The 16,304-nt window shown below is 43.4% G+C and overlaps 2 protein-coding genes across 2 annotated transcripts; one reads left to right on the plus strand and one right to left on the minus strand.

The window, feature by feature from the left end:
- Positions 1-412: 412 nt before the first annotated feature.
- LIAS (lipoic acid synthetase) lies at positions 413-9,468 on the minus strand. Its single transcript, XM_084285658.1, has 11 exons — positions 9,386-9,468; positions 9,091-9,263; positions 8,315-8,408; positions 7,524-7,604; positions 7,125-7,281; positions 6,141-6,198; positions 5,344-5,472; positions 4,087-4,232; positions 3,092-3,162; positions 2,184-2,295; positions 413-1,274 (listed from the first exon to the last, which is right to left on the minus strand). The coding sequence occupies exons 1-11, from the start codon at positions 9,416-9,418 to the stop codon at positions 1,222-1,224; spliced, it is 1,107 nt and encodes a 368-aa protein (XP_084141784.1). The 5' UTR covers positions 9,419-9,468; the 3' UTR covers positions 413-1,221.
- Positions 9,469-9,575: 107 nt separating this feature from the next.
- On the plus strand, positions 9,576-14,847 carry RPL9 (ribosomal protein L9). The gene is made up of 8 exons (XM_084285671.1): positions 9,576-9,609; positions 9,936-9,982; positions 10,057-10,172; positions 10,978-11,073; positions 11,395-11,527; positions 12,925-13,005; positions 13,474-13,591; positions 14,730-14,847. Exons 2-7 carry the CDS (start codon positions 9,937-9,939, stop codon positions 13,578-13,580), a joined length of 579 nt encoding a protein of 192 aa, XP_084141797.1. The 5' UTR covers positions 9,576-9,609; position 9,936; the 3' UTR covers positions 13,581-13,591; positions 14,730-14,847.
- The last annotated feature ends 1,457 nt before the right edge of the window (positions 14,848-16,304 follow it).

Consider the following 16,304-nt stretch of genomic DNA (forward strand, 5'->3'; position numbering starts at 1 on the left):
ACTGTTTGTCTCCATAATGCTTTAATACTGCTCTACTTAATTTTGTGAGGAGTTAATTGTGCAGCACTGACCTCTGTGGTATAATTTGACTTCTGTTGTTTGTGACAATACCAAGTTTCTGTTATTCTATTAAGTTGCTAATTAGCTCTCATCCTTCTAACATCTTGCTGTGTGGAGAGGGTCCACTCTCCTTCCTCTAGACCACAGCAGCAAACAAAAGTATTGCAGCCAGCTACAGGATTACTTCAACGAGGAGGGTTTGGAACTAGACAACCCATTCCTGGAACATTTCCCAAACAATTTCATGAAGAAAAAAGCTTAAACCAATTCAAGAGCTGTCTAGTGTTCAGAGCAGACAATGGAGAATTATTAGGGCAAAGCTATCATGACTGAAAAGAGAAAAACTTACAACTGCTAGTTTACCATAAGGCATGCTTTAATTTCACTTGAGCTTAGTACATTTCATCCACATCTCTGTTCAGATTTAACAGCCTGATCAGGCCTCCAAGGGGCAGGTAACCAGACCAATGAAACACCACCTCCCTGGTCTTAGGCTGAGTACTGAAATCTTCAGTGCTCAGACAATACCTCTGGCATACAAACACAGCACGGAACACCCACGGTTCTGTACAGATGAAGAGCATTAGCTAGCAGAAGGGCACAGTTAATTTCTGTAAGATACAGATAAGACACCCCACTTCTTGCAAGATCATTAACAGTACTTCCTCTGGTGTGGCTAACCATAGCCCTATGTGGTCCTTTGACATATACACCTCTTTATTTCCCCGAGTCCCTGCAAGCTTGCATTGCATAATAGTAGGATATGTCAAGAGATTGGTACCTTCTGAATTACCTGTTATTAGCATCTTAACAAGGATCTAATTGCAGCAATATTGATGGTACTATCACACCTGTTTATTTAAACCTGTCTGATTATTTCAGCTTATGTTTCCTCTGCCTCAGTTCCTTTGCTCTTTCAGAAGCAGTTCTGTCTTCTGACTTGTTACCGAACACCAGAAGTACTATGTAGTTGTAGCACTGCCAGGAGGAATTCGGTAAAATAATGTTAAGTGTTTTGGCGAGAGGGAAGTGTTCTAGAAGGATAGTAAGCTTATTCATGCCTCCACCATCTGGTCTTCTGTATTTCTGGAACTGAGTGTAATTACGAGCTGAAAAAAGGATCCTTAAAACTGACTGCTTTAAATAGGTTCACTCTCAGTTTCAGATGACTTTTGTCTTTCTTTTTTCTACTAAGTTCTTCAAGAAGAATTCACCTAGTCAAAGGGGAAAAAGAAAAAGCACCCAAAGTGATTTTTATGTGTTTCCATGAAATAAAGCAAAAGAATACACATTCTTACTTAATGGGTATTGTATTCTACAATACAATTGCTCTTACCACTATTCTGTAGCAATTATACTCTACACAATGCTGCTTTCAATATGTGCAGCAGGGATGTAAGAAAACCCAAACCCATAATCCAACAAGCAATACCTTCCACCCCCTAAAAATCCTGATTTTCTTCGTGCCCAATTTTATGGACAAGCTCTGCTGCTCTGTGCTTTCAAACAGGCCAAGGTGAATTGATTTAATTAAAAATTAATTCCTATTTTATAAAGCATCAGCAACCTGTAGTGAAAGCTGCTAAAAATCTTGTTTGAATTGGCATTAAAATCGTCTGAGAAGCAGGGTGCCCCTAGATGATTATTCCCTGCTCTCTCCTTAGGAAAAGGCAGGACGCTGGACCTGCACAACAGTTCAGTAAGATCAGCTGCTACTTAGCACCCAGTGCTTTGTCAGAAAACGCACTGCCGTAAGTGCGGCTAATTATTTCTAGGGCACTGCGAATAAATTCTGCCAACAGCAACAAAATTGTATCACGAAGAGCCCCCTTAAGCCCTGAAGTGTTTGTTTAAGAGGCAGAATGTAATGGAAACCTTGAAGTTGGTGCCCCCTCTAAACAGATCCTGTCCCTGCATTAAGATATCAAATGACTACAGGGTAGTGCCACACCGATGCACTTAAATGAAGTGCAGAAGGCAGGAAGTGTAAATAATAAAAACCAAAGGATGACTAGAGAAGTTGCCCTTGTGCAAAAGTGAGCTTTGTTGCCTATTACTTCACACTTTTAATTGTTATACAAAAAGTCATGTCCCAAATAATCAAACGCTTTGTAGTAATTTACCTGCTTTATAGGAGGAACGCACTAAAGGCCCACTGGCTGTGTAATGGAATCCAAGCTCGTTTCCTACTTTTTCCCAGTATTTAAATTTTTCAGGAGTTACGTACTCCTCAACCTAGGTAAAAAGAATTCACGTTGATCAGGTCTTAATATAAAAGAAAAATATAGACAGCACGTAATGACATGAAACTGTAATATCTCAAGTTCAAAACATTACATTCCAAAACTTTCAAGTCAAGTCATGAAAACTATTTTCCTCTCTGATTTTTACCCAAAGAATGTATTTTATTTGCTTTTCAGATATAGCTTCAAAGTTTAGAATGCAATTTTAGTTGTTGCTTCATTTTCTTTACTGTTTTTGAATGGTCCTTTTGCACAAACCTTTTTTTGTCCTAAGTTTGCAAAAAAAAAGAAAAAACCACAAGAGAAACAAACAAAAAAAGCACCCCAGAATAATCCTACAAATCTCTTCACTAACAGTTATTTCAGTGGAACGGAACAAAGACCCTGGCTCTGGACAGATTACAGAAGGAGAAAATGGTAATTTTCACAGCTGAAGTGGCACCATTACGGGACAGCCTATGAGGCAGCGAATGAGAGCTGGCTTGAGCCATTACGTTGGAGGCATACACTGAGGCTCTTGTTCTGCAGAATCATGCCTCAGCTCCAGCTGTCTCCCCAGCTAATAGTAGCAAGTAGCAATGTGCAGTCTGCAGGAGACGGAAAGGATTAGACAGTTGAAGTCATTTCTAGCAAGGGGCCCATAACAGGTGAAAATCAACTTCAGTGAAGAAGGAAATTTTTCCCAACATCCACGGTTAAGGCTGCACATCAAACCCCACTGCAGAAAGAGGAAACTTTACTGCAAGGTACAGACCAAAACACTGCCTGTAAATTAAAGGCATGTTTACCTTTAGGTGACGTTTTGTTGGTTGCATGTATTGTCCTAGGGTCAAACAATCCACGTCTGCTTCACGCAATACTGTGAAAAGAAAATTCCTTGTTAGTGGCAAAAGTATCACAAGGGATTGTCAGCAGCTGGAAAACACCCCACACTCGCAAGGCTGAACCAGGGTCACCCTGCAGCATCTTGGGGGGTTACGTCCTGCAGTCTCCATGAGCAGTAGCCACGCACTGCATTCTGCAACCCCGGCTCCTGCAAGACCTGATGTAGCTCAGAGCCAGGGAGAACATCATCACTCTGTACTGCAGTCACTCATCTCACTGCAGAGATGACACGCTCTTTTTTATTTTACTGCTTTTCACTGTATCTATGGTCCAGACCGTAGGATAGGTGTAGAAAAAATAGACGATATTACTGCATTCTAACTATGGGTTATTGTACACAGAAGAAAGAACCAGGTAGGCATTCTTTCAGCTGGATGGAGGAGAAATGTTATATAATTAAAGAATTTCTTCTTAAAAGTGCATTGTATTCACTTGCCACTGTGAACGTTTCTCTTATTAAAAATAGATTAAAAAAAAAATAAGAAAATGCTACAGCTCCAAGGATAGCCTTTTTTTTTTTTTTTTAACAACTAAGTAAGCCAAACTGAACAATAATGTCTTATATTTCTAAAAGAAATGTGCACTAAGGCAACTATGTTGCAAGCTGATAGCTTGATTACTGCAAGGACTATGGATGTTAAAATAGTCACAGAAAGAGAGTTATAATTGCCACTGACATCAACAGGGAATGGATCTACGTGTCAAACTGTTTCTAAAAATCTGACAGCCACGTGAAAGCGAAATAATTCAGAAGTTTGGTCTTTTTAAACCAAACATTTTTTCCCCATAAAGCCTTGAAAGCATTTCCTCCAGGAAACTGGTTTGCGAGGATGCTCACAGCAGTTCTCCAATGGAATACGGTTCATCCACGTTAACGTGCATTTCGGTCCCCACTCACGTTTCATCGTCGCGTACACCTGCTCGTCCGTCTCGCCCAGCCCCAGCATGATGGAGGTTTTCGAGATAACCCCAGGCTGCACCTTTTTGGCGTGCTTCAGCACACACAATGATTGCTCGAAGTTGGCTCGGGGGTCGCGGACCTTCCTTTTTGGCATTTCCAGCGCAAGGAAAAAGAAGAAAAAGAGAGAGGAAGAAGGCAGGTAACTTAGAGATGCTGAGACAGCTTAATCCTGCTGAATTCCATGTAGAAAAAGAGAGAGTTCAGAGGTTTCGACGCAGGGGTCTGACCCCAGCTGACAACCCCTGCTGAGGGCGAGGCTCCGCGGGCCGGCAGGGCGCAGCGAGGGGGCCCAGCGGGGCCTCTCCGTGCCCCCCTGGAGCCTCTCGGAGCCCCAGCGGCCCCTCGGGTCGCTGTGGGGCCGGGCCGGGCCGGGCGGGTCCCCTCACGGCCCCCGGGCGCCTCAGGAGCGCGGCGCTGGGCCGGCGCCCTCTGGCGGCTGCAGGGAGGCGCCGCCGAGCCCGGGGCACGCCGGGAGCTGCGCCCGGACCCCGCCATTTCGCCGCCCGGCACGGCCCGGCCCGGCCCCGCTCCGCTCCTCAGCGCGCCCCGCGCCCTGAGGCGACCGCCGGCAGGGCAGGGCTGGGCTGGGGGCTCCGGTGGTCGCTTCAGCGGCTCCTTCCTCAGCCTGCCCAGCCTGGGGCTGGGAGTTAGTCCCTGTGCCGTGTCAGGGATGAGGGCTGACGCCTCACGTTGGGCTAGTTTTCGAGAATTTCCCGGCTTTGTCAAAATTTTTCTCATGCTGAGGTGCGATGATGATCAGGACGTGCCCTTACAACTCCAGAAAACCAACGCGCTAAAGAGTGACACAAACAAAGCAAGCACGTTTCCATCCTAAAAAATCCTGCGTGTAGGCTAGAGTTAGGTAAAAACACTTACTGAGAAAGTTCTGCAAGTAGAGTACCTCACAAAATATGATTTCTTACTTTTAGGACAATCCTTTCCCTTGAAAAGCCTACATAAAACCCCAGGGTAGACGGATATGTAACATTTTTCCCATTGGCAGGTTATACAAGACAGGAAAACGTAGGGGAGTCAGTACCACTTGTGAATGGAATGTAAAGAACGACAGCCAAAGCCTTAATGACAATTAAAAATATTAGCTCTGACTCTCTCTCACAAAGAATCCCTTTTACGAAATCCCTTTTGTTTTTATACAGTCTTCTACTTCCATTTATACATACTACTTTTGCTCACCTTTGTAATTCTGGAACCGTTTCCACATTGTGAGCATACACATCTAGTCCTGACAACGCCACTTTCTCCACAGCTTTGAGGTCCCCTCGAAAATCAGGAGTTAGGCATTCCACAAGAATTTTTGAATTCCTGAAAGAGAGATAGAAAATGAACAAATCTATGGGATTCGTATCTCTGTTGCTAAAAAGCCCAATACAGCAAAAACAGAACAAAAACCTGAATTAACGATGCTCTGATAAGAAAAGCAAAGTTAATTCAGGATACATTGCTAAAACAAGAGATTTCTGCAAATACTAAGGGTTATTGCTCTTTAATAATATTATAGTTCAAACAGAACAATGTGTTTAATTTCCAATTTTACTGATGTGAGCTAACACAGAATGAAAGTCAAATTATATAAAAGTCATTCTTGCAGTCTCTTAAACAATCATGCTTACGGTCTGTACGTGATATTTTGTCACTTGCAGGTTAACTTAACAAGGTTTTCAATATTATTTTAATATCGTAGCTTCAATATACAGAGGAGATATATTCCTGGCCTGACACACGGTTAAAGAAATAATCCAGAGCATAGCTTTAAACAAACCCGAATTGGAAATGTATTAAAATTGGGGCCATACATTGGGACCTTTACACCAGAAAGATGAAAAACAGGGGAAAAAGGTATACAAGCAGGCTAAAGGCAGACTTTTGTACATGTGTGGTCCCTGAAATAATTCATCTGAAGCTAATTTTGACCTACATGCCATAAAACTCTCTAAAGGTTTAATAGTAATAGTAATACATTATTAATATACCTTTCTTTCAGATGAGAGACTGTCTTGGCAAAGTGTTCTGCTCCACCATCAGGCATATCTAGAAGCATTTCAATTACTCAGTTAAGCTTTCTGTTCAAGAAATGTATCCACTTATTAGCAGTGCCACGAAAAATGCAGAGTCACATTTAAATACAAACAAATAAAGCAGCAGTTCTTGGTCAAAAGCTGAAACACCAGGCTTATCTTACTGCTTACGCCAAAAGTTTATAACAGATATTCTACCAAACCTCATTCTGCACACAGACACAGATCATTTAGGGCAGACTTCAAACATTTACTCTGAATTTACTTGGCTTTGTGGGTGTCCTGTCAGCCTAAGCACAAAAAGACTTGAACCATTTATGTTTTTGATCTTACAGACAGACTTACAAAAAAAAAAAGATTTCCAACTAAGTATTATTGCTCTTTTATTGTAAGCTACTTTGAAGCTACCAGATTTTCAACTGAAGTACGCTGAAGAGTCTTTGCAACAGTTTTGCCCGCCTATGTGGTGTCACCACAAACGAGCTACTACAACCACAGAAAAAAAAGCAACTTTAAGTATTGTTAAGAATAATTTATTCCAGGTTTAGTTGATGGGAAGAAGTTCTGTAATATTATTCTGTATGAATGTGGATTTTTTTTCATTAAGTAACAGAAAACAGCGTACATGTTTGTACTTTGCAAAAAAATAAAGTAGTTATAAAATATTTAATAAAATATTGTAGTATTTTTAATGTCTAGACCTTGTTGCTCTCTACAACTACCTAAAAGGAGGGTGTCAGTCTCCTTTCTCAGACGGTGAGTGGTAGAACACAAGGCAACATCTTCAAGTAGCACCAGAAGAGGTTCAGATTGTTGACTCCTTTAAAATAGGAATCCTCAACAACTGCGCTGAGGGGTAAGTGTTTATCAAGGTCTGTCTGTACCCCATGTAATGCATATGAGAGCTTACACTGGAAGATGTTATGACAATGTACTAACCATCTCTGTCCACGGATGTCAATACAACGTAATCCAAGCCCCACTCAGCAATAGCTTTAGCTGTGTTGTAAGGCTCCTCGGGATCCAGTGGAGGTGGATTTCTTGCAGTCTTTACTGAGCAAAATCTGCAACCTCTGGTGCACGTGTCACCCATCAGCTGAAATAAGAAAGGCATCCCTACATTGACATGTCACACATCACTACTGTTCAGCCGAGAATGAGCCGCACGTGCTAAAGCAGACAAATCCCACTAATAAGGGAAACAATAAGGACAGTGACATACATTAAATTTCATATAACAGACCCAAAACACTGTAGCAGAGATTGTAGCATATTGTCAGAGATACAACACTCAGCTCAAACAGCAATAAAACACTTCAGAAACAGTTAACAGCTTACCATAATAGTAGCCGTAGCTGTAGCATGTTCGCCACCTCCCCAGCATTCTCCGATGTTGGGACAACGCGCTTCCTCACACACCTGAGGTTAAACAGACAGTCCTGCAATGTGCATTTCAACAGTAGCCTACAAACCAAACCCAAGTCCTTCTGTGATAAATGAGATTTAACAGAGTTACACACCGTTACTGAAGCAGCAGAATTGCTAGGAAGACAATCACTGGTGCATTACATCCATTTCCATTCCTTTCCTCCACCACAATTCCAAAAATTCCTCAGCTAAGTAATTGCCTTATTAATTAGCACAGCGTCATTAATACTTTAAATTTACCAATTGCACAAGACTCAATATTCACAAGATCTCTGATACATCAAAGCGTGATCTTACTCTGAAAAAAAGCCCTCCATGCAAACCCACCACTTTTTATCATCTTGAACATATATTTAATGAAATGGGTATTTCTAGAATGTCTTTTCTTACAAACCAGTTACATATCTCTGAAATTGTATTTCCATTAAAAAGTCACACATAGCATCTTCTGATCTCATTGGTGATGCAAGTAGTAAACTCTAATATTTTAAATCATAGCATAAAAACATGAAATTCTCTAGAGGATTTTATTTTTAATTAAGGGTAAAATTCACCAGTCAAAAAGGACCAGCTTTGGGCTTGGTTTCAGCATCAAAGACCATGCAAGACATAATTTCTACCTGTCTTCCACAAAAAAATAACTCTGCGTCATTAAAAAATGCCTCATTCCTACCAGAAAATTTAGTTAGTACTAGACTTACCGTGTGAAGATTTAAGCTTCTCAAGGTATTCTTTAGTTTATTGTAATTCTTTCCCATGGGAATCTTTGTTTTCAGCCATGGTGGAAGCTGCAGCCTGAAAAAGAAATCAAGCAAACAGAATTAATAAGATATTTACGTAAGTTTCCATTAATTTCTTAGATCTATGTCAACTTGTTACATATCACGATGAGGAAAGGTTTCTTGGATATTGACACAGCTCAGTGACCAATGTTAACATCACTCATAGTCACAACAGACTTCTGTCTTCCACGCTTATTTGCATCCCAATACACAAAATTGGGAGTTTGTGCTCATTGGGAGGTTTAAGGCTGTTAACAGAAGCAGGGGGATTTCACAGTGCAACAGTGGGGATCGCAGCAATTAATGGTGGTGTAAATTGCACGCCTGTCACAAAGTCTGATCAAATTGATAACTAGAAATACATTTTTGTTTAAGCATTTTAAATTTTACTCTGCATTAATTTGTTTTTCAATACTGGTTATAGCTTTTTACCACTTCACTCACCCATTGACGCCCGCTTATAGTTAGATACAGGGTATGGCGCAAGCACTCAGATGAGAAAAATACCACAGTGCCTTACCGTTTTGGTGTGTATTTAAAGCGAATACCGTGTTTTTTCCTTCAGAAATCAGACTGGCGAGCACTTTGAGGAGATAATTCAATGGAAGCGCGTTGTGTGTGCTCTGTATTCGCACTGAGCAGGCGAGGCACCGCAGGGGTGCCCCCGCAGCTGCCTAGAATTGCCTGACACTTACCTCTCGCCCTTCTGGCGCTTCAGGGCTCCCGCATACCCGGCCCAGGCGCCCCTGTCGGCCAGCTCTCCGCAGACGAAGTCCCGCAGGCCCGGGCCGTTCCGCAGCGATTCCTTCTTCTCCTCGGGCAGGGAGCCCGCCGTCCCGCACCGGGCACACGCGTGCCTCGCCGACACCTTAATGAAACAAGGCAGAACCTCAGAATTTACGCAATTACAAACGCACCGGTTACAAACACCCCCATTCGGCCCCCCCCGGGCCCATAACACCCCCCCCACCCCGCGGGGCTCCCCCTCACCCGGGCGCGGTGCCTCAGCAGCAGCAGCGCCATGGCGGCGGCGGCGCCCCCCCCTCACAGCTCCCCCGCTCGATGCGCTCGGCGCTCGGCTCCCCGCGCCCGTTGGCGCGCAGCGAGCCTCGCTCGCTCCTGCCTGCCTCCCGCTGATGACGTCAGCAGGCCGAGGGGGGTATAAGTACGCGATGACGTCACGCACAGTCTCTTTCCGCCCCGCGAGCCGCCAGGTGAGGAGGAGCCCGCGGCCGCCATCCCGCACCCGCCGCCGCCCCGCATCCGCCGCCATCCGCCGCGGGCGGCCCCCGCAGCGCCCCGGGGGGGGTGCGGGCAGATCCCCGGGGCGGCGCCGGCCGCCATCGCGGCGCTTTGATGGGGCGCTGCCGGCCGGGAGCCGCCCCGATGGCGCCTCCTTTACCCCCCCCCCCCTTCCTGGTGGAGGCCTCACCGCGGCCTAGCCCCGGCCTGGGGGGGGGCGCCCGTAGCTGTGGGGGGGAGGGGGGCGGCAGGGGGCTCGGCCGCGCGGCTGCCAACGCCTTGTGGTTGTCGCCCCTAGGATGAAGACCATCCTCAGCAACCAGACCGTTGACATCCCCGACCAAGGTAGGGCCGCGTGCGGGAAGCCCGCGGGAAGCGGCCCCGCGGCCGCCTAACGCGCCTCTGTGTTCGGTTCGCAGTCAGCGTGTCGCTGAAGGGCCGCACCGTCATCGTCAAGGGGCCCCGGGGAACCCTGCGGAGGGATTTCAACCACATCAACGTGGAGCTGTCGCTGCTGGGGAAGAAACGCAAGAAGGTGAGGGATTAACTTCAGCCCGTAGAGAGAAGGTGGGAGCCGGTAATAAGACTTCCATGCTGCAAGTAAATCGCTGAGTGTTTACCTTCGTGTTTCTTGAAAGAAAATGGGCTTGTGGAACGCTGGCCCACTCAGGCTCCATGACAGGCCTGAAGTTCTGTCATGTTTTGGAATGACGTTGTTGGTTGATTTCCTTCATCACTGCAGTTATAATCAGTGGGCAAGGGGCTGCCTGTTCTATGCTGTTTTTTAAGCTGGTTTGTCTAAACGAGATAAAATTAATTCTGTGCATTTAAGTTTTCAGAGTTGGCAAGTTATATTGGGAGAGCTGATGTTTTCCACATGTTTTTGTATCATCTGAAGGATTTAAGAAAAAAGGGGAGGAGTGCATGATTTCAGTAACTTATTGACAAGCATCTGCTGGATGATAAAAACACCGGGTCCTTAGGCAGTGCATTATTAAGAAGTTGATAGATTACATGGAGGTGACTGACCCCAGAACAACTGGTGTACTATTGGGAAGGATATAGCATTCTTCAGCTAAGGGGTCAGAGCTTTTTTATAACCACTACCTCTCCTAGTTTCTCTGAACTTTTGTTGGTAATGGGGCAAAAAGAAGATAAACTTTGTGTGCTGGGTGTTAGGACATAAGGCGTGCGCTGGATGGGCATTTAACAGTCATCCAATGATACTTTTACACTTCCAGTAGTTAACTTGGACTTCTCCCTCTTTGTTTGTCACAAAATTCTGTGTTTTTAGTTGTGAAATGTAGCTGAAAGCTTTGTTATTTTTTTTCTTAACCCAGCTGCGTGTGGACAAGTGGTGGGGTAACAGGAAGGAGCTGGCAACAGTTCGCACAATTTGCAGCCATGTACAGAACATGATTAAGGGTGTTACGCTGGTAAGTTGTATTTGAAGGTAGAAGAACTATGTCATTTTTGTTACACTAGTCATAGCCTTTTACTTCAGTGCGAGCTCCTAGAAGTATTGAAATTACTGTGCACATATGCTTCTTTCCCCCCCCCCCCCTTGCTCTCAAACAAGTTCTGCAGGTAGAGAACAGTAAGTTCTGGATGTTTCTTGGGCTTAGCAATTTGTCTTTACTAGGAAATTATCTTGGATATATTTTGTTCTAAATGTATCCAGTAAGCATTACGCACCTGTTTGGATTTTTTCTTGGATGTGCTCTGATTTCAGTATCTAACGATGTCCTTTATCCCAGGGCTTCCGTTACAAGATGAGGTCTGTGTACGCTCACTTCCCCATCAACGTTGTTATCCAGGATAACGGCTCACTTGTGGAAATCCGAAACTTCTTGGGAGAGAAGTACATCCGCAGGGTGCGCATGAGGCCAGGTGAGCGCACCCGCAGGTGAATTATTTTTAATGGGGGTGGGTGGCTTCCAAACGGTCTTCATTGAGCGCTGCCAGGGACAGCAGGAGATGGCAAGCAACTGTCAAAGCAGAATTTTCCAGTCTGTCCGAATCTATGTAACCTTACGATAAGTTTACTACTGTTCAGATTTATAATTGATAATGATTGTAACTTGCTTTTAATAAATCTTTACTAGGGAGAAAGCTTAAAGCTACTTAACTGCCATAGGAGTTAGAAGGATCTCAGTTTAATGTCATCATCATTCAGTCTTGACAGTGTTCATTGACATTAAACTGCTGGTGCTCAATTTTAAATTGGTGTTTCTGTTTCAAACATTGTACGTGAACTGATTTTACAGTACATCATATTTTTAGTCTTTAAAGTGTTACTGTGTTCTGAATATCTTGACTGAGCACGCGTAATTTTCATCTTACCCAGTCTTGCATAATTGGAGCTTTAGCTAGGTGTCTGATGGGGCAAATGTTTGATGGATATTATGAAACTTCCTCAGTGAAGACACTAAACATTTCTTAACCATAGTTACCCTAAGATTGTAGGGGATGCTTTATGGATGAAACGTTTTTTTTTTTTTTTTTTTTTTGTAATCCACTGCTGATGAAGGTATGGGTGTGACAGATGATGTTTTAGGGTGGGTTTAGATGAAAGCATCAGACTGGTCTGATATGATACAGCGTGGAGGGACTTAGAGTAGCTGTGACTTTGATGTATAGGGGAACATTAATTTGATTTTTTTATTTGGCTTTTATTTCAAGTGTAGGTGTTAGTTAAAACACTAGCTTAACATTTATTATTTAAATAAATCAAGCTATGAAGTCTTACTTGTGTTACTTTCCTTGCAAGTGAAAGTTTCCTGTTAAATTCTTGAGCATGGCAGTGCTTACCCCCATGAATGCTTCCAGTGTGTCTGGTGATGTGGTGCTGAATGTGTCAGAGGGTGGGGTTTTTCCTGATGACTCTTCCTTGGGGTGAATCCAGTTTTGTCTTAGTGAGCATAAGAATGTGGAAAATGGCACCACCTAGCTGACAATGTCACACTGGCAAAACCTCTAGTTTATGTGCTGCGGGGGTGATTAATGCCCTAACGCAGGAACACTTCAGTAGGAACATCACTTGGTGCGGGTCATGTTCTGGATTGAAGGCAGCTCATCTGTGTGTGCTGGAGCTGTTGAGGGAGGGCAATCCTGGAAGAGCTTTTTTGGCGGGGGGGACAGTTTTAACCAAGTCATTGAAGCTCGTGATTACCTAGAGTAATGCTGTCTGGATCCCTGAATTGTGACAGGGCACAAGCACTGAGTCCTTAATACATCTTTGCTGTCTTCACCGTTGATGGATGGTTTGTGTGTTTTGCTTTCTGTAGGTGTTACCTGTGCAGTATCTCAGGCCCAGAAAGACGAGCTGATCCTTGAAGGAAATGACATTGAATTGGTCTCCAATTCAGGTTTGTGAAGTTGATGCAGGGGGAGATTTAATGGTACCGTCACTGTTACCTGAAGATGTCAGTTTCAGAAACTTCTTTTCCTTTTTCTCTAATACTGAGCTAAATGACACTTCAGTGTATTTGTTCTTTTAAATATAGTCAGTGTAATTTGCTTTTCATTGGTTGTTATGCTTTTTTAAAACTTAGAGATGTTCTCAAAAATCTCTAGGACCTTTCTTCTAGTTAACATTGATTGCTTTTTTGGCAGAAAATTTCAGCTTTTCATTTGTACAAGTATGCAGTGAGAGACTGTCTCTGCCTGAAGTTGCCAAGCTAGGCTCAGTGAAATGTCTTTTTTTTTTTTTTAATCAACTGACAGTTTTTTCAAGCTATTATTTCCCTTCTCCAAGTGACAGTTCTATTTATTAGTTGAAATACTGGAGAGGCTGGACCTCTTTTTTTAGGTTAATGGTCTTGCTTTGTTTGCAGCTGCCTTGATCCAGCAGGCCACTACGGTCAAGAACAAGGATATCAGGAAATTCTTGGACGGTATCTACGTCTCCGAGAAAGGAACAGTACAGCAGGCAGATGAGTAAAACTCTAACAGGTTGGTGTCATTTTAGGGAGATTGGTGTTATTTGGAAGTTACTGTGCTGTGTTTGTCAGGTGCATTGAGTTCTTTTTGAGGACAATGCTGGCGCCTTAGCTTGTTTCTTAAAGTCTACGATTTTTGGAATGTGGGAGCTGGGGACAACAGGAATGTGAGGCAGCGTGCTTGAGAAACAAACGCCTAGAGATGGTTGCCTGAATCGGGGAGCTTGACAGGGCTCATCTGCTTCAGTGAGGCAGTGCTGAACCACGTTCCCTGTAGAGGTGCAGTGGTGTAAGGCCTCTTGTAAAACTTTTACCAGGTTTCTTGGCAATAACTTTGCATCTCTTAATAACTTGGTTTCACACTGCTGTAGGGATAAACATCTAACGGAGGCGCTGTATTTCTGTGCTGTGAATGCCAGTTGTGGTAGCTATTGGGAACTAAAACCAACTGACCTGGGATGAAAGCAGTTTCCAGCTATTTATGCGGAAGACTTCCTGGTTGGACACAGACTTTATTTAAAAAAAAAAAGCGGATAGTGTTTAATTTATATAGAGAGGTGTTGTGCGTACTGTGTATAAATTCTTGTAAACAAAGGTCAGTGTAACAAAGAGAACTGTTGAACGTTGTGTATTTACATTTGCTACTGAAGTTGAGTTCAGGGATTTGGGTTTAATTTAAGAATTTTACCTAGTTTAGTTTGAGACATTTCAGCTACATATGTTTCCATATGTGGTATGAAATACTTGTGTGGGATGAGTCAGGCTGAGTTGTATTTAAAATAAATGTTGTGTGGCTTCTGAACCTGAGCAGGAGACAGGATTCTCATGAAGTGACTTCCATAAACTAAATCTTAGTGGCAGACAGATACTGGGTGCTTATAGACTACTGGAAAAATATTTTTAGTGCTCTTCAGAGTTTCCTGAGAGACAGGATGACTTGTTACCTTTGTTAAGCAATTTTGAACCATTTCTCATTGTCAAGTAAACTTTTCTGCATAAAGTTAAGTACATTTTTGAGCTACTAATTTTTGCCTTGCCTTATACCTTTATCTTGAAAAAGATCAATTAACTTGTCATTTGTCCATAAATGTTCAATTTCACATTTGCAGTGCTGAAGCCTTTCTAAAAGCTCTTTCACTTTCTATTTGCAGTTGTCTAAATCTCGAAACAAACCACCATGAGACAGCGTATCAGCAAGTGCCAGATCGAAGCATCTCATATAAAAACTGAACGAGATGAGAGGTTTAATAAAAGAAAACCTGTTTCATATCTTGGCCTCTTCTTTTAAGAACTAGATGGTGGTGATGAGAACCTGCTCAAGGTCTGTCTTCTGGAGAAGCAGGTTATCACAGGGTGATGCAAATATAGTTCAATGCTGTGCACGTATTTGCAGCCTTGGCTCAGAAGGTTCAGACTGAAGGCTGATGGATGGGAATCCTCGTGACACATAAAGCCAGGAAGTGGTAGCTTTAAACCAGAGTGTTAAGAAACAGCGAAAGCCTTGTTTTTAGAAGGTTCAAGTTGTCCCACTAAACCAGTCCCTGAATTCTGTACGACAGGTACAGAATTCAAGAGGGGTTTTGTCCTGGGGTATTTTGAGTGATAATTTGTGACTTTGGGTAATGGAAAGATGTGTGCACCTCCAATACCTGTGCCATTTGCCACACAGACTGCTTTATTGTGTAAAACAGTCAAATGATCAGGGAGGTTCTGGTCTGGTACTTACCTTTTGGGTAAATGAACCTTCCGTGATGGCCAGTGCTTGAAATCCAATGGAATGAGCAGTGTGCATGTATGGACTGACACTCAAGGTTCGGGCAAGTAGTGGGAGTTGGGGTTCAGTCATTGTGCATTGTCAAGTGGAGAAAGGTGGTAGGAAATGGATTGCTCTTGCTTTTACTTGCATCTTGCACCCCCCAGCTCTGCCCTCAAGCTGTGGTTCTAGCCTCATCAGTGCTCTGTCAGTCCTGTTACAGGGCTAAACATGGCCAACAGTTGCTGGAAGTCAGGTGTTTAGAGGAGAGGAAAAACAAAAACAACAGTTCAGCTCTAGAAGCTGACAGGGATATGCTGCTCTGGAACTTCTCTACTCTAGCATAGGAAACTGTAGGTGGAAACAAAAGCAGTTGCCTCTTATGTCAGTACATACCTAGAGCTGCTTCCCTGCCACACCCTGGGTTTGTTGTACCTGCACAGCCAAGTGTGATCTGCGCAGGCATTTTGAGTGCATTGATGCAGTGACTGAAAAGGCTGGCAAAGGTGAGTTTAAGTGATTGCACAGCTCATGGGGAGGGGAAAAAAAAAAAAAAAAAAAAAAACAAAAAAACAAAAAAACAAAACCCAAAAACACTTGCTTTGAGATTGCCAAAAAAACAAATGAAGGGGAAGCTCTGGTCCATGAAAAATTAAAAGAATGTTCATTTATCCCTGGAGTGTGTTATGCCCAGGTTGGTAGCTTTCATTTAATGCAGCGATATCATGAAACTCAGCCTAGAGGACAGAAATAAAATTGTAACACAGCTTCAGTATTGTTTTCTGCTCAACAGTTCAAAGTCCTTGCTAGATTATGAGAGAATTCAAAAGGAAGTGAAGAGATTGAATAATGTCTAACCTAGGGAAGCCACGTGGGCCAACCATATCCTGTTTCACTGTCCTCTATAGGCTGTTGGAGGCCACTTATACCGAGACCAGTTTTGCAGCACACAAACAATTGCTTTAGGTTGATG

This window comes from Netta rufina (genome assembly GCF_964035555.1).
Source record: "Netta rufina genome assembly, chromosome: 4".
NCBI lineage: Eukaryota > Metazoa > Chordata > Aves > Anseriformes > Anatidae > Netta > Netta rufina.